Source organism: Malaclemys terrapin, chromosome 16 (genome assembly GCF_027887155.1).
Source record: "Malaclemys terrapin pileata isolate rMalTer1 chromosome 16, rMalTer1.hap1, whole genome shotgun sequence".
NCBI classification, from domain to species: Eukaryota; Metazoa; Chordata; order Testudines; family Emydidae; genus Malaclemys; species Malaclemys terrapin.
Window position 1 is genome coordinate 26,123,788 of NC_071520.1, and position 25,999 is coordinate 26,149,786.

General features: G+C 37.4%; 1 protein-coding gene across 3 annotated transcripts in view; it reads right to left on the bottom strand.

The window, feature by feature from the left end:
• The window catches only part of ATP2A2 (ATPase sarcoplasmic/endoplasmic reticulum Ca2+ transporting 2), a 74,431-nt gene that overhangs the window by 32,531 nt on the left and 15,901 nt on the right, over positions 1–25,999 (bottom strand). For all 3 annotated transcript variants that reach the window (XR_008442513.1, XM_054006313.1, XM_054006312.1), the window contains exons 5-7: positions 20,937–21,075; positions 4,391–4,471; positions 13–98 (exon numbers count right to left, since the gene is read on the bottom strand). Coding sequence is in view for 2 of the 3 variants with exons in the window: in XM_054006313.1 (XP_053862288.1) it covers positions 13–98; positions 4,391–4,471; positions 20,937–21,075 (306 nt within the window). In the remaining variant the exon portion in view is untranslated. The remainder of the gene's footprint in view (positions 1–12; positions 99–4,390; positions 4,472–20,936; positions 21,076–25,999) is intronic.

Below are 25,999 nucleotides of genomic sequence, written 5' to 3' on the forward strand. Positions count from 1 at the left end.
AAAATTACTTACAGAAAAAAGCATGTTCTTCTTGTCTTGGTTCACAGCACGAGGATCAGGCACAGGATCAGTATGCTTAATGACAGATACAGATTCACCTAAATAAAGGTTATAGTGTTAATGGGAGTTCGTATGTGTAATTTTAACTTTACTTGTAAACTGATCTAATAGAAAATATGGCATAAGCTTAAACTCCTTAAAATTGTATTTATCTTGTCATGGCACTTGCATATACTTTTCTTATAGCATTTCAATAAAGTTTTAATGGTTTCCATAGCCACACTTTCGGTTTCTTTTAAAGTAGATTGAGTCCTTTTTAATAAAGCCTTAGATTTCAAAGGGAAGAATTACAATTTATACACAAGTGAGTTCATGGTTTTCCTTCAGTGGAGCATCCATTTTTAAGATTTTAAAACATTCAGACCCTATGCCTGATGTGGGTTTACACAACAAATACTACCAGAAAAGATTTTTCAGATAGAGTCTGAAAATATTGGTAAGAAATTAATTCCAATGGAAGGTAGGAGTCCATACAGGATCCTGTTAGATTAAGGTCCATTCTCTTTCCTACAATTCTTCTTCCTAGTCTTAGCCCTAAAGGTTCTGTAACTTCAGTAAAGAATGCACTTTTCTGCTGGTTCTCTGAACAAGAGCAGTTCAGTCTAATCTGACCTTATTCTTGCCTACATAAAATGTCAAAGAAAAGATCTAAGACACTAACTAGAAAAGGGCATATAAATCTACTGTATTCTTCACCACCACCTTTGAAAGGTACATTTTGATCTCCTGCCCAGAAATTCTAGATGGTAAACGAAACTTAGGTACTGAACAGTTTCCTCATGACGAAAGGTTTCTAGTTACATTTAGCATCTTATTTTTAAGATAATCCTCTATTTATGAAAAGAGGAACAGTTGGTCTCTTTATAAATAAATTCATTTGTTTTTTTCCTTAATCAAAAGTACACACTGAATTTGGACACTGCAAAAGTGATTCAACTAAGATCTAACTGAAATTTCTTGCTTGCTGTTCAGATATAAAATTCTATAAGGCTGCAAAATAATTAAGAATAGATCCCTGTAAAGCATCAGGAAAGTAACTGGACTGATTAATATAATCAAAAGCCAGACAGATACAATACTATATACTTCACTGACATGAGAATTCACATTAAAAAAAGCATACATAAAGCAAGCTATTCATATTTTTAGAATAAGTACCTCCAAAGTTTAAGTAACATTTAGAGTTTAAGCCAGGCTCTTTATTTTAAGAGAAAGCAGGGAGCTAAACAGCCCATTTTAAGTAGCTGACACTAGCAACATTTTGTTTTTTAAAAAAGCTTTCGTTTTCTTTCTATATTTATCTCGGGTGGAATAGGATAAACCGAGAGAATGAGTTTTCTGAAAAAAAGTCATCCAAATTTCAGAGGCCAGTTTAGCACTACAGTAACTTTGTGTTATGCCATATTTCAGACTGGCTAATGTTAATATTTTCAAATTTCTGTATTAAGTTTTATTAGTTGCCTTCAAATTAAATATGTTAGAGATAAGTGGAAGGGGCCAATGAAGAAGAAAATGGTGACTGTCAATAGGTTACATTTATATTCCAGGATGTACCCTTCCCCTCTCCCCCTTAATGGTGTTACAAATCAAAACTACCAGACTGCCCAATGCTATTCATTATAGCCCAGGACTTTGTCCTTGAGCATAAAGAGCCTATCATCTTTGTTGGGAGTGAGGAGGAAAAGGAACAGCCTAGAGAAAAGCATTACAGCCTCAGAGGATGATAGTCACTACAGAGACCTAAATAATGAAGCTATGAATGTTGGGAAGGATTAAGAGGGACATTAGGTAAAACAAATCCAAAATAAAAGGAAGAGAAACTATTAATTCATTTGTCTAATCATTCACTGCTGTTGAGAAAAGACAACCCAATCATTTTTACATGCCTTGAATGGACTATAGACAAGTGGGGCTCATGTCCAGATGTCTAGGCATCTGCCAGAAACACTCTAGCCTCCTTTTTCCTCTTATTACTTATTATTCCCACTTATTAATTTTAAATGAATCCACAAAAGCTATAGATTAGAATGTACATGTTTTCAAGTACTTTAAAACAGTTTTAAGGGGGCGTAAGAGCACAGGACGCAATCAGTACTTGGGTGGGGGAGGGGGAGGGAAGGTTTGGATGAGAACAGTGTCCTTAGTTAGACAGTATGTTTTTGAAATCTACACATGGCTGAATGCACTTCTTTGCAAGGTCAATCTCTCCTAAAAGTCACATGTTGCTATTGCATTTATTGAGTTACCTGTGATTTTAAGGTGTTAAATCTGGCTTATCACAAGCCTCAGGTGGTAGAGTGTAATATCTGGATTCCAGGGCCATACTAATAGCAGATTATAGCATACTATATAAGGTTTGTTCAGTAAACATTTTCAAAATGAAAACATCTTTACAAGCCACTGTTTGGACTGAGTATCAAAGCAAGTTTTGAAAGAGTTAGTTTATGTAGCTTTCAGCACTTCCAAGCTTACCACTTTCTCTTTCAGTTACAAGACTGACAGCTAGGTCAATGAGAAGTAGAAGTTGTAGCTCAGAGGAGCTTCTCACTGTGTGTGAATCCTGAAGAAACACACTACAGTACCATTTAATTAAGACACTCCCCTTCATCTCTCCCTGATCAGGGTGAAATTTCTTAAGTCTGGCTGCTCTGCTAAATTAGAAACCCAGAAAAGAAAAAACCACCTTAGTAGTTAGAAATTCACCCAGACAGGAAAAATTCATTTTATTGAAACCTAGGGTCTCTTGAAGAGAAATTGAGCAAGAGTTTCTACTAAGCCCCAGTTTCTGCTTCTCGTCATCCTAGGTCAATCTGGATAACAAAGTCTTAAAAAGTTTATATATTATGTAAAACTCCCCATACCTCAAACAAAGGGTTTTGACCACTGTGTAGCCATGAAAGGAGAGGTGTAAACAAGTGATAGGGTCTTCAGAACTCAGGGTGTTTGACCACATTTTTCTGAATTTTTGTATGTTTGCTATCATAAGGTCAATAAGACAATTTTGTTAAACCATGCACAAGACAGGCCCCTGAAGTCAAACAAAAAATAAATTCAGATTTGCTTTTATAAACGAGGAAAACTGATGTTTGGCAGATTCAGTATTTAAGAGTACTACAGTATCACATGTTGCATAACATACTTCATTTAATATCAGCTTCCGTAACTTAAAAAAAAAAAAAAGTTACTTATATCTGGGTAATACACAGAAAATGCTTGATCGTTCAAACCGAGTGAACTCCATAAATAGCAAACAATTGCTAGTGAGACAAGGTGGGTGAGGGAATATCTTTTATTGGTCCAACTTCTGTTGGACAGAGACAAAAGCTTTCAAGCTTACACACAGAGCTCTTCTTCAGGTCTGGGAAACCCTCGCATAAAGTATCACTGCTAAATAGAAGGTTTGAACAGATTGTTTAGCATAAGTAATTAACAGACCTCAAGGAAACATTCAAGGTGAAGTGACCTGTTAACACTCCTCCAGAGGAAAGGAAGGGGGTGGGGGTTTGTTAGGGGGTTACAGATTGGATTTATGGCTTACTACAACAGTGTGTCTGTTCAGTCCATGATTTTTAGTGTCTAGCAAAGTTATGAATTTAAGATCCCAGGCTTGTCTTTTGAAAGTGTTTTGCAGGTTTCCTTTGAGGATAGGTCAGATACAGTGATTGTTTTGTGAGAAATGTTCACCCACAAGCGATAGGGTGTTTTTTGTCTTTTATTGTTTTCCTGTGAGAGTTCATTTGAGAGTGTAATGATTGTCTGGTTTCACCCACGTAACTGCTATTGGGGCATTTAGTGCACTGGATAAAGTACATCACATGCTGTGGTAAGTATGTGTAGAACCCATGGATCTTGAAAGGGGTGTTATGTGTTGGGGGGGGGGGGGGGGGGGGGGGGAGGGGGGAGGGTTGATCATTGTAGCAGTGGAGGTATACCCGAAGGTTTTGCATCTGCACAAAGCAATTGCTAGTATAATCCAGTACTTCATATTTTTATATATGATTGGCCACAAATCAATAGCCCCAATTATGGTATCCTCTCTGATGTAGTTTCATTTTACATAAATGTATCTGCCAACAATCCCAATAAAACTTCAGAAACCCCATAAAGAAAACTCATTAGTCTCCCACAAGTTGAGTCTATATAGCCAAGTATTTAGTAGTATAGGTTCATCATTGCAATATGAGATTGCAAGATCATATTGTTCAACAGCCGTTGGCCGTTATGATACAGTAACCAAGCAAACCACATTACTTAAGCAACTTGGGCCTGACAGTGAATCAAAACCAATTCTAAACATATACTTACATAACTCAAAAATGATACAGCCTACCTGTCAGAATTGATTGGTCTACCCTTAGAGTTGTAGATTTGATAGAAGTAAGTCTTATATCAGCAGGAACCTTGTCACCAACTATGGATTCAAAACAAAGTTAGAGAATTTAGTTATTCAGTAATGATTTATAAGCAATCACTCTATAGCAACAAGTTTTTTAGGTGTTTGCTGAATAACTGCTCAGTAAGTGTTCAGTTAAACGATACTACCAGCATTTCCTATAGCTTTTGTAAGTTGCAATATTCTCTACAAATGTGTTATAAAATTCACTTTGAACTGCTAAAATAATTCAGACTTGTATAAGCACTAATAAATAAATCTGTTTGGTACAAGTTTACAAGTCTCTGAAAAACAGAAATGAAAACATTTTATGTTTCCATGAAGTTACTTCTCAGAACACCTTGAGATAGTATGGACAGAACATGGCCTACTAGAAGCTGAATGAGTTCCAGAAGCAACTGGAGAATATACATTTCAAAACTTTTCCATGTATCAAAAAACCCACAAACTACTGTGGTTTTCAGGCACCGATATTGGCTACTGGCTTTGACTTTCCCCTCCAGAAATTCTTTGCTTACACGGTATCATATTTGGCACAAAAGAAATAGCTAAAGTTAGTCCTCAGCAATCCAAAGATGGGAAAAATAGAGAATTTTCAAAGTTAAAAGAAAATATTTGAAGTTAATACAAAGGCTGCAGTACCCACTTGTTAGGGACCAATCGTGAATGTAATGCACTCCTAGAAATATGCTAGTCATTGCAAAGTTCTAATGCTATATTCTAAACATGGTCATACAGTGCAGAGGTCAATTTTAGATTTGAATAGTATATTGGCTTATTTTTTCCATAGCCTCATAACAATATGATCAGCTAACCATTAAGATACCAAGTTCTGAATCCCCATTTGTGAATTGTGAGGACATTCACATTAGATATTTTCTGTCCTGGGATTGACTTTATATATTCTACCTACTAGATATTAATGCAAACATTTGAGAAAATCCTTTCCATCCTATGCCAGGAACAGTTTTCCAAAAATGTAGCCAAAGATAGGACAGTAAATAGGGAAGATGCTCCTGAAGATGCTAGAGAATAAGCATGAGCCCAGAGCTATGTAGCTGGCTATTCTCTCCAGCATCTTCATTGGGTTTTTTAATCCCAAATTCATTCCCCCTTCTACTCCCTCTTATTCTGTTATTCCTGGTTTTCAAGTCACAGCAAAATGAACAGCTGCTCGGTCACCACCACTATTTTGTGAATCGGCCCAAGAAATTGGTTTGTGGAGGCAAATAAACCTGTTGAAACTTGTTAATTTAACTCACATTTCTGTACATCTCTTTATATGCTGCATTTAACAATTTCTAATTGGTTAGTATAATCCTTGTATCAAGTCCATTTCTATTCTTAATGTGGAAAGTCTCTAATTTCATTTATTGTGAAATAAAGCATACAAGTTCTGAAGGAAACGAAGAATCTGAATGCTTTGATCACTAGCTAGTTAGAACTGATCTTGTCAGTGGATGGAATCATTACAACAGTCCCTTTCTAGTATGTCCCTGCAGTAAAAAAGCAAGCTGCAATTCCTGCAGGAACTGCTTATGCAACTAGAAGCAATAGTGCACATAAAGAGAGTAACAGTGTCAATAAGCCAGCAAGAATGTTACAACCTTACTCAGTGTATACCAGTTAATAAGCAGAAAGGCCATGGGTGAGAGAGGTAGGATCGGAGAAGGACGACTAAATGAACACTATTTTTAACTGTAAAAGCCCAATTTAAAAAAAAAAAAAAAAAAAACACTTTAATTCTGTGCCCTATTCTCCATGATTGCTCACAAGGATAAAAATAATGCTAATTGGAAAAAAGTCTCCCTTCAGGTGACAAACTTAGAAGAACTACACTAATTTACAAAAAGTCCATCACATCTGTGTATATGAAAAAGGCCAATAAATAGCTAAATTCATTTTCCATTTTGTACCATTATTGCATGTGAAAACTAATCTAAGCTACAGTGCCCTTGAGCAGTGAGAGAAAATAGCATTAGACAAACAATGACCAAGGCCAAAAATGGGAAAACTATTTGAATATGCTCCCCGGATGTCGTGATGAGGTTTATATGTAGACATTTGATAGCAGCTGGTTTTCAGCTATCACAATTCCACAAGAACAGAAGTACAAAGTAGTATAGGTCTCATCAATCTGTATGCGTACACTGTTGCTGTACTTTCAACAGCTGAGCATCTACTAGTATCTCAAATGTACTAATACATTTGACAAGGCTATATTAGAAGACTGGATCTCTTTACCCAGAACTTTACATGTACACAGAAAGTCACTGTAACCATCTAAAGCAGCACTTAAAAAAAACAAAAACAAGACAGCACATTTTCTTTTAATTGAAAAGAACATGAAGGAAAATATACTTAAAGAAGTATCTTTATCTACTGCTTTTGAAATTCTATAAACTGTTCAGCAAACTGGTCAGGATAGAGCTTTGGTCTGCTAGATTAATGATATCCAATGACCTGCTAATCCATGAAATAAATATTTACTTCTAGTCACTAACAATTGTTTTAGGCAAAAGGTATTGTGACCAAGTTAACATTTCATTGTTCTATAGTTTGCCAGCCTGTCCAAATGAATTTAAGACAGACACCATGTGCACAAAACATTGAAGTTGTACTAGGTGCCACAATACAGTACATAGATTTAGAAGAGTTCTGTTTCCTCCTCTATAATCACAACCCATCCCTCCAATTCTTCCTCTTCCTTTAGAGCACAAACTTTTTTATCCTGCAAGTAAGCTAAAAGATTTATTTTAAAAATTACATAGAATTGACATAGCTCTTTGATGATTGATGGTGCAGAACTTGGAATCTGCACATATCCACATGGGATAGGCAAGTATTATTGCCATTTTACAGACAGGAAAACTGATGCAGAAAGACTAAGTGACTTGCTCTACGCCATAGCCCAGTAGTGGCAGAGCCAACATTAAAACTCAGGACTTCAATTCCTAATCCAGTGTCCATATCTCCATCTATTCAAATCCACATGTATGGCCAGTAACATAGGAAGTTTAGATTACAAGCAGAAGTGATTCAAAGCTTGTTGCATTTTAAGACCACAGTCACATCTCTGAATATGTAATGCAGTTTACACAAAATTAGTCGATAGACAGCCCCAAACAAGTTACAAGACTGCATTTCTCACTCACCCATTCTTACTCTCTTTCAGTGAAGACCACAATCAAGGTTCAAACCAGTTTACATAAGGACACTAATGCAAAACCTTTTTATGATAAAATTAACCTTTTTAGGCATTTCCTCTGAGCTGTTCTAGTCAACATGATAGTTAAGACATTGGTAGCCATCTGGAGCACTGACTACACTACCATCAGTGCAACTGAAACTCTGGTAGTAATCACAAGAATTTTTTTTTGGCAAAAAAGGTCTAGTATACACAATGTCTCAAAGTCACTGGTAGCTTCCTTCCTCTATATCATTCAACACTGGAAAGAAACCAAGTTTAATATTTCAGCTGGTTTCAAATCATCCATAGAAACAATACAAGTATTTCAGAAGGACCAAGATATATCCCTAGGCCACAAACTAGGGTTGAAGCAAGCCAACAAAAACCTGAACACAAAGTATTTGGAACAGTTTTTGGCTGCTACAGAACTGCCACAAAGTGAGATGACATAGAAATGACTAGGCTATGTGTTAGAGAGAGGAATTCCACTAAATTTCCTCCAAACATCTAAAGCTACTATTATATTTAACTGGATTATTTTCCCCAGAAAGAAAATCAGAATTACAGTTGTGTGTGGTTTTTAGTTCCAAAAGTAGATTGTAGGATTACAATGCCTCACTCCAGAGGACAAAGATTACCTAGACCTAGAGATAGTGGTTTTAGACAGTGCCCTGATTTATGCATCATTTCTTTATAGATATTGGCCCAAATCCTGCTTCATACAAGCAGTCCCATTGACTTCAAAATGGGTTCTATAAGTAAAGAAAGCAGGATTTTGCTCAGAAGTGTATTACTCTTTGTGCCACCAAAAAAATGGAATATTTTCCAGCAAAGTTTTAATACAAATTCTGATGTGCAATAAATAAACTTGTTTTTTAAAAAAACATATCATTAGCCAAAATAATAAGAGGTTTAAGTACTGCTCTAAACTCAGTGTGAGTGAGTGAGTGTGTGTGTGTATTTTGAACGGAGGTGGACAATTTAGGACATTCAGATTTAAATACAAAACTTTTGTGCCAGCTTTAATTTCAAATTCATATTGCAACTAAAAATATTGATTCATCAGATATGCAGATCCTGGAGCTTTAATCAGAATCTGGTTCTAACTTTTAAGTACCTGAAATTACTGAGTATTTCAGCTCATTAATGTAAGATTGTGAGAAAATTATTGGTAACAGTTGACTTATTTCTAGTGCCATCTATTTTGCTTTTACTGTATTTTATTCCCAAGTTTAAAATTGGTTTTCAGGTTACCTAGTTTATTTTGCATCTCATCCTCATCCCTCCCTTTGCTTTGTCTGTATATAGTCAGATTAACTTTGGGCCTAGTACTGCAAAGATTTACAAACAAATGCAACTTTAAGCATTATAGTCAATGGGACTACTCCCATGTTTCAAATTAAACAAATGTTTGCAGGCTTGGGATCTCTGATTTTGAGATCATAGAGAAGGGACTTTCTATGAGACAGAAGTAAAAATGTTGACTCTATAAACAGTAACAACTATAATCAATTGCAATATCTAGGTACGTTGGGGATGATCAAGGATACAAGCTGCAATCCCATATCATTTAAGTCAATGGGAGACATTCCATTAATTTCAATCAGGCCCATATTGGTTGAAGACTGCAGCATTATTACGTTGAGAGATTTTCAAATCAGGACGTAGAATTTTACTGTGATACACCCCCAGACAAAGTTTTTCAGCCTTAACCCCAAAGGTCTTGGGTGTTGTTTAAAGACAAATTAAAAGATGTACGGAACTAACACAATTTAAAGATGCCAGGTTGGCCAACGTAGAGAGCGAATGTCTCTACGCAGAACACAATTGAGTGTACGGACTTCCCCGCCAACGTACCTCAACCTGAAGAGCCACCCTGCGGGAAGAGAGGGTTTTTCCAGTTTCCACAAACATTCAGAATTGGCATTTGTTCACAGTCAATGCGAAGGCTCCTCTGAGAACTGGACTAAAACCACCAATCAGACATAATCCAGATCACCAACTAACATCTGTAGGTCATTATGAATTTGGATTACAGTAAAACCAGCACTGAAGTATCCCATCATCAGTTGAGGGTTCCCACTACCACCACACTCATGTTCTACCCAGAAAAAATTATTTTCGTTAATGCAATGCTTTGGATAAAAAAATTCCCAATTCCAGTCTATTCAAACCGGAGATTAATAGTATTCTAGGCTAGAATATCACCTAGCAAACCATGTATTTAACAGTTAGTCTGAACAGGTTTAAAGTTCAATATAGATGGTGCCTAAAAGGGAATATTAACACTATTTGAACTGTAGTTTGAATTCCAGACCCACATTACACTTTTGGGGTACATACTGAGTTGGAGTCAAGCTAATAAACTTCCACTAGACTGCGGGGGAGCCATGATTATCTCCCAATTTTTGCATATTTTAAACAGACAGACATTCTATTTTTAGCATTGGTTTACAGTGAAAAGGGATTGGACGTTCAAAACACCTTAGGAACAGCCATTTCACCATTACAAAACATAATGGCCCCCAAGAAAGCGGTTTTGTTTTATGTATTTAGACAATCTTCAAACACATTAGGGAATTTTAAGATACATAGTCAGAGCTGTTAATGTGTTCAATTAACCAGATGTCTCTTATCCCGGAATTGAAAGCTTGCCAAGAAGAATCAAGGATTGCATGCCTAGGTACTTCATACAATATTAAAAAAAAATCTCACAAATCCTCAAAGTTGAATGGCCAGTTAGTCTGAGTGCACTAATGACAAAACAGCATACTGAATCCCTGAAGTTGCAGCAACACTGATTTCATTATGGAATAAAAGAAGCCTTTTGAAAAGAATACCTCTTATTTACAATGCTAAGTGTAAATAGTTCAGTCATTTCAGTCTCGGCAGAGAAGCTCAAAATGCCAAGTACCATCATAAATATTTCTTTTTTTATTTATACTCAGTGTTAACAATTCTAGGCCCATATTAATTCTGACTGTTTAAGCGTCCATGGTATCAATTAAAAAAAAAAAAAAAAAATTATATATATATAGTTCCCTCTTAAGGGTTTTCATCTAAAACTAACAATCACAGAATATGTGTGGGGATCTTCAAGCTTTTAGAAGTAAAAAAAAATCTTTGTGGTCTTTACTGTAAAAAAAGCAATTCTATGCCTACACGCTACAGGGAACAGCTTTAGTCTCTCATGTTTGCATATTCTAGCTGTTTGCAAAATATTTCCTATACACAGAATAGTGAATGCTGTTAAACTGCAGAAACTGTCAAAACCAGAAAACTTAAGTTTGCCCACTATTGTACAATAACCTTTCACAAGAGAGTGACCTTAATTATTCCCCTCATTCCTAAAAAGAAAAGTCATGTATGAATATGGAAGGTCTGAGCAGAGGGAATATCAAGACTGAACCTGGACTATTTATGATCAAGTAATAAGGCCACCAAAAATGTGGTCTTTTGGGGAAGGAGGGATAGTACAATAATGAACAATCACAGTCCCTTCAGTTCTAAATATGCGAATATTGCTTGCAATTACTACCCATGCAGACAAATAAAACATCATATGTTTCAGAGATATAGCAGTAGGTGCTGATTACATTTAGGTTGAATAATACAGGCAGGATAATATCCAAAAAAAATTTCTCATTTAACATCTGTACTGGCTTTCTACCTGTGTTATTTATAAATTATACTACAATTAAACTTATACAATGCATACAGAAGTTTGATTATCCTATTTGAGTACTGTATGTGTTTTAATATAAAAGGGATGGGATTTTGGTGAAGGGAGAAGGTAGAACCCACATATAATATTACCTGGAACCCTAAAACAATCGCCAATATAATCTAGTGACAGAAGAGCAGCTCGTTTGTTCAGGAGCATCAGGCCAGAAGGGACCACTGCGATCATCTAGTCTGACCTCCTGTATACCGCCCAGAGGGCTTCTCGGAATTAATTCCCGTTTGTAAATCGAGACTGGATGTTTTTCTAAAAGATATACTCTAGTTCAATTTTCCAGTGAAGGAGAATCCTCTTTCTTCACCACTGGTAAATTGTTCCAATAGTTATTTACTATTTCAGTGAAAAATTTGCTTCTTATTTCCAGTCCAAATTATCTAGATTCAATTTCCAGCTACTGGATCTTGTTATACCTTTGCTGCTAAACTGAAGAGCCTTCTATTATCAAATTTCTGTTACCCATGTGGGTAGTTATAGGCTAATCAAGTCACCGCTTAACTTTCTCGGAAGTACAGAATAAGGAAGGGGAGAACAATTCAGATTCACCTTATGCCAGACCAGATAAATGGATGACACTGGCACAACTCAGCACTGAAGCAGCATCAAACAGTAGTCACATCTATTAGCAAAGTACTGTATGTGTTCAGACAATGAAAGGTAAACTGATATTTTATCAGCGTACTCAAGTTTTGAACAGCAAGTTTTCTTTACCCTAATAAAACGTGCCAGGGTATTATGGTATTAACAGTTACCTTGATTTTTCAAGAATTTTGTTTAGTATTGTTTGTGCCCTGTTGAAGCATCAATTCTATTCAGGGTATATGAGTGCCGATAAGTTCTGAATCTCACCAGTCAGCCTCATTCTCTCTAGCTCTGCTTAATAGTTCAGTAACTCACAAGGGAAATGCAGCAAGACCTAGAAAAAGCATTTAAATTCAATATTCCCTTTATAAATTCTTAAATAATGTGTGTTGGAAGTGACACTAATCTTTCTGCATGGGTTCAATCTCATACAATTCAACTGATTTCAGTGGGAGTGGACAATGAGGTTAGGTTCAAACCCCATGCATCAAAACAGCCCCATAAATAATAGAACATTTTGGCTTTGACACAAATGCTCTGTTAGAAGGGTGTGCAGACAACTCTAGGTATTATCCACTGAACATCTGTCAATTTTACAGATATTTAGCTTCCGAGAATAAATATTTGGACTTAAGATAAGTGCTCTACAGAAATAAGATAAATGGTAAAAAACAAAAAAACAACAAAAAAAAAAAGCCATAACAATGCTGTAACAAACTGCTCTGCCACTAAAGCCTAGATGATTTGCACTCCTAATGTTAAAAGGTGAACTGCAAATCTTTTCCCAAATGCCCTCAACTGTACAAAGATTGATGGATTCATTTCATATTACTACAGTTGAATGCACCTGGAAAGCTGTTTAGAGACTGCTTTTAGGAGAACTCATTACAGCAGGCATTTTTACAACATACACTACAATCAGTAATCGGTTTTCAAGAGTTAAAACACTAATTGAGTTATTTGAGTTAGCAGGATATAATCGGATTTGTTCCAGAATGAATATTCTTAGAAATAGCTTTTTAAAATATTGGACTTTTATACAATTCAAGTTTACAGGCATCTCTTAATTAATTTTATTCATTTAAATATTAAGATTGGTTTAATATGCTGGAATGGATAGATAAGGTATGTTTGCTGCACAGAAATCCAACTCATCACAGTAGTATTCTCTGTATAGTCCATTTTATTTTGATAAAGGATTAAAAGAGCTGAATAAGAACATCAACCATTTCACTGATTCTGCTATAAGTTTTAAGGACTAAAACCTGCTCATCCCCAACAGCAAACACAGGGGGATCTGTTAAGTAAGAAGTGAGGGAAGAAGAGGAAATCCCAGGAGCCCACACAGGGACTCCATGCATGGGAGAATGCAGGAGTATGGGGGGCAGGGGGGAGTGGATTTGCAACATGGTGGAATGTCCACTGGTCATACTGAAAAGAGGTGGATGGACTACTGGGCTCTTGCAACCATGGAGCAACCTGTGGGAGGATTCTGCTCAGATGGACCCCAAACTTTAACAACTGAAGTAGTTGTATCAAAATGCACCTGTTAAACATCAGAATTATCACTTGGCATAGTGAAACCAAATTAAGTTTAACATTTTGAATAAAATAAAAAACAAAACAAAAAAAACCTTTAGTCTATTAAAATGGACGGCAATTACCCAGCAAGAAGGATGCAATTTCCAGGAAGCCTGACTGTCTTAAAACTGACAAGTTCTATAGCAGAGCAGTAAAGTTGAAAAGCCATTTGAGGATAACATCTGGATATTTGTTCTATTCGTCAACTCTAGGTTACTAAGCTACACCAAGTTTGTTTTCAACACTTGAGTACTGAGAACTGTGCCCACCAGAAGTCAGTGAATAAACCTTAAGGCATATGTCCCAAACCCATTAACTCAGTCCTACGGATATCTGATATTCAGTTACTGTGATAATAGAGCAAGATAAAGTTTTATTATTTTTAATGAGCTTTTAAAAGGCTCCCACATAAATGTGTCCATGTCTCACAAAATTACGCCTATTTTCCACTAATTCTGCTGAACCCTTTCTGAAAGATGTAGTTTTCATGAAACAGATACTGCTTTAAAAAATTTAATGTTTGTAGAGGCTTCAAGCATATAAACATGTGGGTCATGGTCTCCACTGTTTCACCTGCCAAGAGCATCTTCACTTGGCCTCTAAGTTTACTTAATCAGCTGCCTTCCTTTTCTTCAACTCACTTTATTTCATTCTGAAAGGATATTAAACTAGTCCCTCCCTCTCATCAGAAACCAAACGTATTTCAGCTACTGTAAACTGACACCCGGGTGACTCCAGAAATCCATCAATACAGAAAAAAAAATTACAAGAATAGGCAAGTGACTTCTCCATCCTTCCCAGTGATTGTAAAAAAGTTGGCTCCTCAACCATTTATTTCTAGGTGTGTCTTATTCAAGAGTGGTAATGTAATCTATCATTCATTGGCTTTAGGGTAACCTTCTAGCCCACAACAAACTTCACTAGAGAACTATTCATTTAAACACCTCAGTACTACAAAATTTTCAAATCATTCTTATAAAGTAAATTAAGCAAGTATTTAGCTCTTTTTAAAAAAATGTTATTTTTAATCTACACCTTCCTGACAAGATTTCTGTCCAAGTCAGGCCCAAATATAAACTGACTATTTAGAGTCAGAACTCGTCTTGACAAAAGGATATTGTAGAGCTAGTCACTACCATGCAGTGCCAACTATATTATTATTCTACACTGAAAGACCTGTAGAAAGTATCTCTAATTTAGATGCCACTGACATATCGGAGAAACCTACCACCTGGTTATTTACGCCACTCAATGGTGAGACACGCTTGCCTGGACATACAAATGTCATTGGCACTCTGCCTAGAATTCCATGCCCAGATATGTATCCCAGTATGAAGTGCTCTGTCACTTCCCTACATGGTCATCTTTTTGCAAACACCATGTCAAAGGCCATCCAAATACTCTTACACTTGAGACAGAGGCATGCAGACAGTTTCTCTCACCTCCAAGTCTTGACACTAACTATGGAACATAGTATTGCTCTTGTCTACCCGCCCAAGAGCTTTCCCTTGTTTGAAACAATTTAATGCATTGTTTTCTTCTATTTAAAAGTACAGACTATATAGCTCCCATATCTGAACTCGTATTATGCTGAAGCATTTATAATATTCTTACAGCTTTTTGTATTAAGCCTTTGCCCTAAGGGGAGAGATCTTGGATGTTCATAACTACTGTAGTCACCTGAATTCAAAATGTATTAAATAATTTTTGCTAATATCCAGGAAAAGCAGCTGAAAACAGTATTAGTCAAGAAAGATTCTACCAACAGACTAACGCCTAATGTTCATGTAGTTTAAAATATGACACATTGAGAGTTCAGAGTACTTAAGTCACAATTTATAAGAGGATTGTTCTGCAAAACAGACTTAAACAATATGATCATGCGACAAGTGACTAAATTTTAAAACATTTGCTAATGTTTGAATATACTGTTCTGTAAACAACTACCAAGAAGCTTAACATGAGTTTCCTACAGTAAGGGGGCACAAAACAGTATTCCAGTTGGTACCTGTACATGCATGCTAGTCAGTAGTTGCAGTAAGGCATCACATTTGTTGACATTTGCAGCTACTTGGCTCTCCCAGATCACTTCTTTAAGTTCCTTTTTAATAATCTTCAATGTATAAAAGCCAAATATCAATTTTATGTCCAACTACAAATGCAAAATAACTGTCAAATTATGCCTATTTAGTGCAATTATGTTCATAAGTGACACAGACTAATTGAATTGAATAGATTATCTACTATAATTCTTAAAAAGATGATCCTACTCCTAAACTCCAAATTATATCATGCCCTTTGCTTTTATTGTTAGGAGAGAAAAAAGAAAAAAAAACATGCTTCTGGAGTGAAATTATGTTTATTTAGGTATCAAAGGTTGGAATAAAGCTATTATAAGGAACAAAAAAGGACTTAAGTTAGCTAGCACTTTAAATCAGTGCTTTAAAAAGTTACTCAGTATCCAATCTGCTATTCTTGATTGGGTAGAGTGATTAAATTTTACTGTAGGGGACGGCATACACAAAAACAAAGGAAATGAAACAAAACCAAAACCCGGACCACACCATTAAACCCTCCATATAAAAGACAACCACCTACCCAAACATTCACCACAGTAATCTTGTATCATGAACACATGCAAAAGCTTCAAATAATTTAGTGACCATATTTTCTGATTAACGTTTGCTGCAAAAATAGGTCTCTAGAAGTATAACAGTTCAGGTACATAACTGCAATTGCAAGAGTACGTACTTGAGCACTTAGTTTGCACCTGCAATTACAAATTTAGCCAATTAGGGCCAGATTTTCAGAAGGGCTCAGCCTCCATAATTGGAGTTGGATTTTCAAGGGAGCCCAGCACTCAGCAACTCCTATCGAGAGCAATCAGAGTCACTGAGTAGGCATGCTTTTAGAAAAGCGGACCCTAAATGCATAGCTGGTTGTGCCCACAATACCCAGTTTGCACATTTGTGGCAACTGTGTACGTGAATTAGGCTTGCAAATACATGTGTTTGCAAATCATGCCTTTTGAAAGCAAGGTCTTTAAATCTCTAGTCTGTCCTCCGCTAAAGAAAAGATTCAAGAAAGTCATTACTCCCATTATTTCTGATATTTTGGCTTGAATGAATGCGTCACTTACAGCCCAGTCTCAGATCTCCAGACAGATTTTGTAACAGAGTATGAGTGCATCAATCATTGCCAAGGAAACAAGCAACATCAAGTTTAGCAAGACTACTTTCACTTCAAGTTCGAAGTGCTCAGGGAAGACAGAGTTGGATGATGCATGCCTTTGCTTAAATATATCTTCAACAAACCTCAACATGTCATGAGCGAAGTGGACAAGTACAAAACTTTTGCTTTTTTTGTCTAATGATTCAAAACATTCCCATAACACTGATGTCCTGTAATGATGTCTGTTTCGGTTTCCTGAAATTGATGTGAACCTTCCTGCAAATGTCAGATGAATCAGTTAGACCAGATTTACAATAAAACTAATTATTGCACAATTTAACATTTAAGGAGCCAGGAAGATATTTTGTTTTTAATTCAAGTTGCACTTCAGTGTGTCATTTTAACCACCAATATATACTTTCATACTAGAACATGTTTATGGCCTTGAGCAGTATTGCCTTAAGAATCCTCAAGCAGTTGGCATATTCAGAAAAGTTAATTTTGTTCCAACTGCAAAAATCTAGCAACTACTGCCTTCTATTAAGAGAAATCCCCCACTAGAGTCAATAAGGCACAGAAAGGAGATCTTGTAGTGCTGTGGAAAGCCTGCTGGCTCCGCAGGTGTTCCATGTGTAGTTTGAGAGTCCCTCCCCTCACAGGGACAAAAAGAGTCAAGTAACATGATCCCTCTGGCTTTTCCACTTTACAAAAGTTGCTCAGTTGAAAACAAGCAATTCAGTTTCACCTGCACTCCAGTGAATTGGCAATACAGTAAAATCAGTCAGTATTTCCTTATGCTACAAACTACAATACATACCCTCAGGCTGATTATCCACTTGCAATTCTATTAATAATTCTTTACAGTATAATACCAAAGTAATGTGTCCCCTGACAAAGCAAATTGCTTTCAGAGATTACTATTCTATTTCTGGCACTTCAAGTCAGGTCCAAAATTGCTGCAGTAAGCTTCTAGCCCCAAAGTCTATATCACTTTTGTGTGGCCCCCCTGAGAAAAAAGAATTAAAATCAGTGACTTTTTGCTGTTGAAACAAGTTAATACAGAACCTTGATTTTACAAATACCCATCTTACGAACAATCAGTTATATGAACCACTTTTCCCAAAGAAAGTTTAAAAAAAATAAATAAATACCAGGAAAGCAGTGTCAAAGAACAAATGGACATCCCTTCATGTTCTGATGTCATCAATGAAATGGAAATCAGTTTGCATCGCACCAGGTTGCCACTTGTGCACCATACTCATTAATTTTGAGATGTTCAATTTCATGAACTTTTCATTTCCAATTAGTTTGTAAAAGAGAGGTTAACAGCAAAAAAGCCTCTGTTTAAGTCTGAATGACACCAGAAGTACAGAAAGTGAAATAAGAGAAAAGTGTGACACTAACTGAAATCCAGAGACAGTATGCCGCTTCATGGTCTATTAAAGCAGTTAATATAATCAGCACTTGATGTTTGTATCTGCTTTGGCCAAGTGTCCCTATAGGTACTCCACATCACGGAGTTTGCATGCCTGTGCATTCCAGATTGGAGATATTCTCAGTAGTGTCTGGGGATCCGTCCCTGCATCTGAGCACAACAATGTCTGGGATATGAGGGTATATAGAGAATGGGCAGACCTGCCACCAGTCCAATTCTTTCTCAACCACAAAAGTTCAGTGTAAGACTCCAAGGCAGAAAGGAAGGAAGTGGGGCACCCATAGGGACACACATCTCAAAGGACTCCAGTTACTGTACAAGGTGCAGTCTTTTGGTTGAGACAGTCTGTCCTTTCATACATTCTGCAAATGAGATGAAAAGCCTGGGTGAAGCCCTAAAGACTCCAAGCTCCCCAACCCTCCTGGCAGAGTTGATGGTTATGAGGAATGAAGTCTTAAGGGACATATGAAGGAGGGAACAGTTCCTCATTGGTTCAAATGGGGGATTTCCTCAGCACATTGAGGAATAAGTTTAGGTCCCATGGCAGAACTGGTTCCTTAACATGTGGGAAGAGGTCGAACAAGCCTTTGATAACCTGCATAGTGGTTGGGGGGTAGTGATGAAGTCTGAAAACCTCTCATGGGGGAGTGAAAAGCTGTGATGGCAGCTAGGTGAAACTCAATAATCCCATGGTTTTTAAATTGAACAGGTAATTGAGAATGTACATTAGACCAGAGGAGGCACAGATCGGGGACTGTACCAAGTCTGGAAGCGTCTCCATTTATGCAGATAAGTTTTCCTTGTCAAGGGTTCTCTGCTATGAAGCAATACAGTCTGTACCTCTGGGGAGCAGTCTTGCTCTACACCAGGGAGCCATATCGCAGCCACGGCTTGAGGTGAAGCACTGAAGTTTGGATGGTGATGGATCCTGACTCCTGAGGAGATTTGCTGTCAGGAGAAGATGGAGAGTGGGGTCACAGAGACATGCAAGTACCCTTGTGGGAGGAGACTCCAAGAACAGAACTTCCACGCACACCTTTTGTGGATCCTTCTCCCAGTTTAGAGAACCAATGATCCTCAGAAGTACAAATACTCCTTGGACAGGCCTTGCCTGTTGGAGGGGTAGAAAGTTCTCAGCCAGGCCTGAGGACACCCAGAGTGTAGTGTTGCTAAGGCTGTCACAAACACAAAGGCTATCATATGGCCCAGAAGTTGCAGGCATGCCCTTGTTCTGGTTTGTGGGCTCTGTTGTATTGTTGAGCTGAGGTTGGACATAGTGGCAAATCTGTCCTGGGACAAGTATGCTCTGGTGGTGGTGCAGTCCTCAGTGATGCCTATAAAATCTAACCTTTCAGGACCCAATTGTCCAGGTAGGGAAAAACTGTACTCTCAACTGGCAAAAATGGGTTGTGACAGCTGAGAGGATTTTGATAAGACCCTTGGCATGGTGGAGAGGCTGAGGGTAGGACACAATACTGGTAATGGTCTCTGCCTACCGCAAAATGTAAGAAATGTCTGTATCCCTCAAGATTTCGGTGACCAAGACATGGAGGTAGATGGGGTACTGTTTTTATGAGATCTGCTCTTGAAGAAGATGATCTTACACTTGGCTGATATATGGATGTCTCCAAAATAGAGGCACTGAGAATGTCAATCATCGACCGGGATAGGGTCCCAGAAAGAAAGACAACACTTCAAGACTGGGCATTCCGGCATACCACAGAAACATCAATTATTGTTAACTATGATCACTATAACTGCATGCTACCATATACAAGACAAGCTCAGGACAGGGTTGGGGAATTTTAAAGATTCTGAATGAGAAAAAGCTGGGCCAAGAGCCAATGCTAACTTCACTTTGAGAGCACACTTTCCCTGCATATTAAAAATAGCAGGATAGTTAACTTTAAGGCTACATAGTTATCTCCCCTCTGGATGGCTACTCTAATAACTAAATTCAAAGTGGGAAGAAAGATCAGAACAAATTTAAGCTGTATATCAATTTATTATCTTAAAAGGATAACCATCTGACTGCCAGTAAGGCCTACAAAAATGTGAATACACCTATTTGTGACGTATTTTCAACAAGATCCACCTATAGACTTTGCACAGAAACTAAGTAGCAAAATCCTTAAAACAAAGGAAAAAAAAAAAAGAGAAAAGAAAAAAGAAACCATTGATAGTCCAGTTAGGAGTAGAAAACACAATGTATTTTCACTTACAAGACAGCAGTCTCTCCAAACTAGAAGAGAATGTTACTTGTATTTTTTAGGAAGTGATGCAAGATTAGAAGTTGAATACCAGTGTTTCAATAGAAGCCACCCTGCTTTATTACAGGTATTTTTTAATCATTAAAAAGGATGATTAAAAAAATTGAAAATTACCAGCTATTACAAATAACATTTAAAATGGTGACATTGGGAAGATTAGAGAAAAGTTTGTATGTTTTCCACACAGCAATCGGGAGAGGGGGAAAAAAAGCCAACCAACCAAAGGTATTAAAAACCTGTAATCCAGTTAAAAGCAAAAGATGTCCTTGCTACTATGTCTACCAATTAAAAGGTAGTAGTAACCTAAGACAATTTAAAGACAGAAGTATTCATTTAATGTAAGGTAATTACAGATGAATGGAGGAGGTCGAATTTTCAATAATGCATAAATGAGGTGCCTAACTTGCATTATGCGTGCTTTTTAAAAAAATCCCACCCAGGGCCTCAAACTCTTAAAATTAACCAAGGCCCTTTAGACATATGTAAACCTGTATTATTAATAAAAGGTATCTCACCAGCTACTTCCACAATATCACCAGGGACAATGTCTCTTGCTTTAATCCTTTGTACACTTTTTCTGTCTTGTCGATATACTTTGCCCATTTCAGGTTCATATTCTTTAAGAGCTTCAATAGCATTTTCAGCATTTCTTTCCTGAAAGAGGAAAAATAAGGTGTGAGGTTTTAAAAGCTAGAGGTACTGCCAATTCTGACAACTAGAATAGTCACCTTCTAGTTTTCCACATGTAGCATTACATTAATACTATTTACTTAGTTATTCTAGGTTCATTCACATAGAAGATACTTATTAGACCTACCCCATTATGTGATTGCAACTTCAAAGTGAAGTTGCAGTCTGGAAAGCACAACAATAGAATTCAGATATTAGTGAGCCCTTAAACATCTAGAAGCCATTGCCTTGAAATTTGCAGTTACCTCTCCAAAACGTCCATTATGTTTTGGTAGCTGTAGATCATGCAAACTGTATATTAAGGGATCATACGGTTATGTTTTGATGCAAAGCAACACTCCAGCAGAAACATCTATTAAAACTAAATGATTCTACCCTATTTCAGCTGTGCTTTATTAAATAGAACACCTCCTCGGAGACTCAAATATACATCCATCCCACATCAGTCTGGTGTTTTCACTAGTTATTGATAGAAATTAAGATAGTGAAAAAAAATCTAATAATTATACTTTCTCCAATACTGTTCTTGTATCCCTCCTTTAGGTCTTTGTGCCACATTTGAACCATGTCAGATTAAGAGGCATGGACATATCCACTTACAACAGCTCCTTTGTTATCTAGCTTGGAAATAACTATTGTCCAAAAGCTCTTTTCTTCGCACTTGTAAAGTAAGGACACTACATGACATTTCACACCCATTACTTGCCAACAAAGTACCTACAACTTCCCAGATATAGTGCCAAAGCTGAAGTTCCAGAGAAGAAGGCAACGCACTTAAGAGTACGAACAGAAATTGTAACTATTTTTAGCATCAATACACACACAAAAAAACACCTGAATCTTCTTTCCATAATTAAGCTATGAATGAGTTACAGAAGATTGGACCTTAAAAATGACAAGGACCTTAAACTTTATTCTTTTCTTAAAGCATCTATGGGTATGTCTACAATGCAGCTGGGACGCGCAATTCCCAGCATCAATAAATACACACGTCCTAGATTTGACCAATCAGTGCACTAAAAAGAGCAGTGAGGTAGCAGTAGCACAGGTGGCACTAGCACAGATTGACCAACAACATCTTAAACATGGTGTTGTCTAGGTTTAGATGACAGAACCAGTAAAACACCAGCAGCCTATCTCCCTGAGCTCTACTGCTGTTACCACCAGTGGAAGTACTATGATGAGAAATTAAGAAAAATATTAGTACAGACATCTTAAGTCTGCCCTGTTGAGTATAGAAATTCAAAGAGGATGCTTTTTGGTATACAAAACTTACACCAACTTTTCCAGACTTACACCAGCTGCCAAGGGTTCTCTCAGCTAGTACATGTCTGAATTGGATAAAGGCAGACAATTATCTTTGGAAATTCAAACCATGAGCCATTAGAGCCTAATTTGTAAGCTGGTAACACACAACTGATTGCTCATGTGTAGTACCAGTTCCAGCAGGCAATGAAATACCTTGAACTACACATGTTACATCAGCTGATCTGGTGAATGTTGTGAAATAACTGGCGGGAGAAGAGATGGGGATGCCATATATACTAGCAGCTACGAGCTACCTTAGGTGTAAGGAAGCTGGGGAATATGGCCTAAACCCATGGCATTTCCCCTCTCCACTGGATGAAAAGCAGAATTTGCTCATGAGCAAGAGCTTATAGGTAACTCTGCATATCCAGATAGGCACTGAGGTCTATTAAGTTTCAATGACCCTATTAAATTTGAGGGGCAAAGAAACAAGAATTATCAAATCAAATATAGAAGCTATCTGATAGGAGATCATAGTTAACTCAGTCTTTAGAGTTAGCAGCTCAATAAATGAATTCCATTTTAGAGAACAAGATACATGGGTCATCAGACATAAATAAATGCCACATCAGAAAACAAGCGCCGCCCCCCCCCCATCCAATATTTGAAATTGCCAAAAAGAAATTTTACTTCACTGTCTAAAGTCAGCCCTTCAAAAGTTTAAATCCAGTTCTCCAAGCTGGTTTTCTCAGAAATATCCAGAATTTTTTTTTTTTTTAATATAAAGTCAGACAACAATTGCATCTCCATCACCCACAAATCAAAAAAAAGAAAACGAGACAGAGAAAGTTTCATGAGAGTTAAGACAGAGCTCCTGCCCAGATTCTCTGTTAGTATTATCTAAAAACTTTAAAGGGCTGAAAGAGGAAATGTTTTTTAAAAATCAATTAAAGACAGATTAATTTAAACATTTAAAGTTTCTTCCAACAAAGAACATAGTGACTACATCCTTACCCAGTACATCTCTTTATACCCAATACACCCAGGATAGCCTCAAATTTATTCTCTTATATTTCTATTTTGTGTTGAATTACAATGTTCAAGTATTGGACAATGAATTAAAGCTATTTAGTTATTTTTTTTATTCTGCTCTTTTAAAAAATCAATCTTTTTGCAGTTTTTCTGACTGCACAAGTTCATTTACTTCTGGCATTTTTCAACCCATCACCAAGTAACAGAAAAAGTTTTGATGTAGGGATTATTGCATTAGGATAGGCTAGTTTTTATTACATGTGCATGTGAGTGAGTATATTGTAGATTTTAAAACGGTATGAAATTGATGGCTTTGAATAAATGAATCACCTAGAATCAGATACAGGCACTGAAAAGTGTAAACATTTTTCATCTTTTTAATTATAGTATATAGCATAATCCCTCCATCTTCCATAGAAAAAAAGATATCCACCACCAACTAAAGTTTTCTCTGCATTTAAGGAGAATGCTTGTGGGGGAGGGAGACATGGAGAAGCAGGAAGTCAGACTTCAGATGACACGCCCACAAATGAAGTTTCTTCCTACACTGATTTTATCGTGGTCTCAAACAGATCCAATGATTTCTGGTTTTGGACTTTTAGCACCTAGAAATCAGAGACATGCACTGGAAAAAGAAATCTTGAAGTTAAACTGCAAATTTTATTCCTCTAGAGTAAATATTCATATCAATAATACAGCATCATAATCCATCTACCCACAGCAGTGATTTTGCAAAGGGGAAAATATCAAATTTCCAAGTGATAGAATGTACACAAAGTTGTTCTATTTTTTAAATGAAGTTACTGAAAGTCCACAGAATTACCCCTATAAATGGCATCTAGCGGAAGCAACAACTACTTTTATGGGGGATAGCAGTCTTCTCTTGCTCCCCACTTGTGACAGTAAGGACAAAAAAAGGCAAGGCAATAAATGCCCCTCTAACCCTTACCCCACCTAAAGAGCAAGTGAGGATTTTTAGCTTCCCTATAAATTGCCAACAAAAAGTGGAAGCCAAGGCTGAGATTTTCAAAACTACCTAAGAGAGCTGGAAACCCAGTTACCATTAAAATCAGGAGAACTAGATGCCCAATTTCAATTAGGCACCTTTGAAAGTTTCAGCCCTAAAACATAACAGCTCCCTCACATCAAAATTCAATGATATCACTCTGAAAGTCTGCTCTCTTTCAAAAATCTCTCCTCTTCAACTCTCCCTTCTGGTTTACTAGGGACAGGGGGCAGTTTAAAAGTGGCCTTCTCTTGAACTTACTGGCAGGGCCGGCTCCAGGCACCAGCGTAGCAAGCAGGTGCCTGGGGCGGCCAATGAAGAGGGGGGAAGCACGTCCAGTGGGGGGGGGGGGGGGGGCGTCATTCCCTCTCAGAGCGAAGGACCTGCCGCTGAACTGCTGCCGTAGAATGAAGCGGTGGTAGAGCTGCCGCCGATCACAGCTTTTTTTTTTTTCTCCCCCTTCTGCTGCTTGGGGCAGCAAAAACGCTAGAGCCGGCCCTGCTTACTGGATAGGAAGTGCCAGTACCATGGCTGGTCAGAAGATACCACTACCTATCCCCCTCTTACAATAGCATGTACGTTGATTATTCTGTTACTTGCCTTTCCAGGGATGGGGGGTGAAGAGTCTAGTATTTAATGACCACACTGGGAGGAGAGGTATGGAGATTCTGTACTGGAGAACCACATTAGCCTCACTGGGATTTACTCCAAGACAAAGTAGTTGCTGTGATGAAGCAGGCTAGAGGAAGCAACTTCCATAGCCCTCCCCTCCAGGCAAGGCCTTCCTAGATTCTCACTTTTCAGCATACAAGAGTACCTGCAGGACACAGCTCTTTCCATCCTGACCACTGCCTTACTCACCCGGACTATTTCTTTAGCAGGTATGGGAGGTGTGGGGGACTGCCACCTTCTTCCAGTGATGCTGCTGCAAGGAGCTACTGAAGTCAAAAGCAGGGATTGAAGGGGAGGAGAAAGGTGGCACAATGACTGTCATCATGATGTACCCTACACTTTTTTTAAAGTGGGAGGTGTGTAGGTGTAAAGATACCAACTGCCAAGAACAAGAACTCAGAGCCTCTGATGAGGCATCATATTTTAGTGCAAAAAATATTTTAAAAGAATTTCTTCACATAAAAGAGCGTTTGATTTTATTTTAGAAGGTTTAGATTAGGCACATGCAGAATTTGTAATATTTACTCTGCCACACAGAAGTTAATACATTCATAGTTCTGCTCTAACTGACTAGAAACACTTCTACTCTAACTTGGTAACAAAGTAGTCCTATGCACTAGTTCTCATTAAGGACTCCTGTAGAAAACAAGAAAAGTTTTTTTGCATGGAGTGAATTAAAAAGATTCACCTGTAAACTCTTAACTGATTTTTAAAAAAAAAAAAATTTGGTAGGGATTACAGGAAAGTAATTTTGTAGAGAAAGCAGATCAGAAGGGTTTTTGTGGGGTTTTTTTTGGTTAGGAGGTTGTGGTGACAGAGTCAGGCTGATAATGCGCAGGATCTTACAATCTTAACTTTGAAGACAGTTTTTCAAAGCAGTGCAGTGGATTTACCCACACATTCCATTAATTTCAATGAACATATCTACTG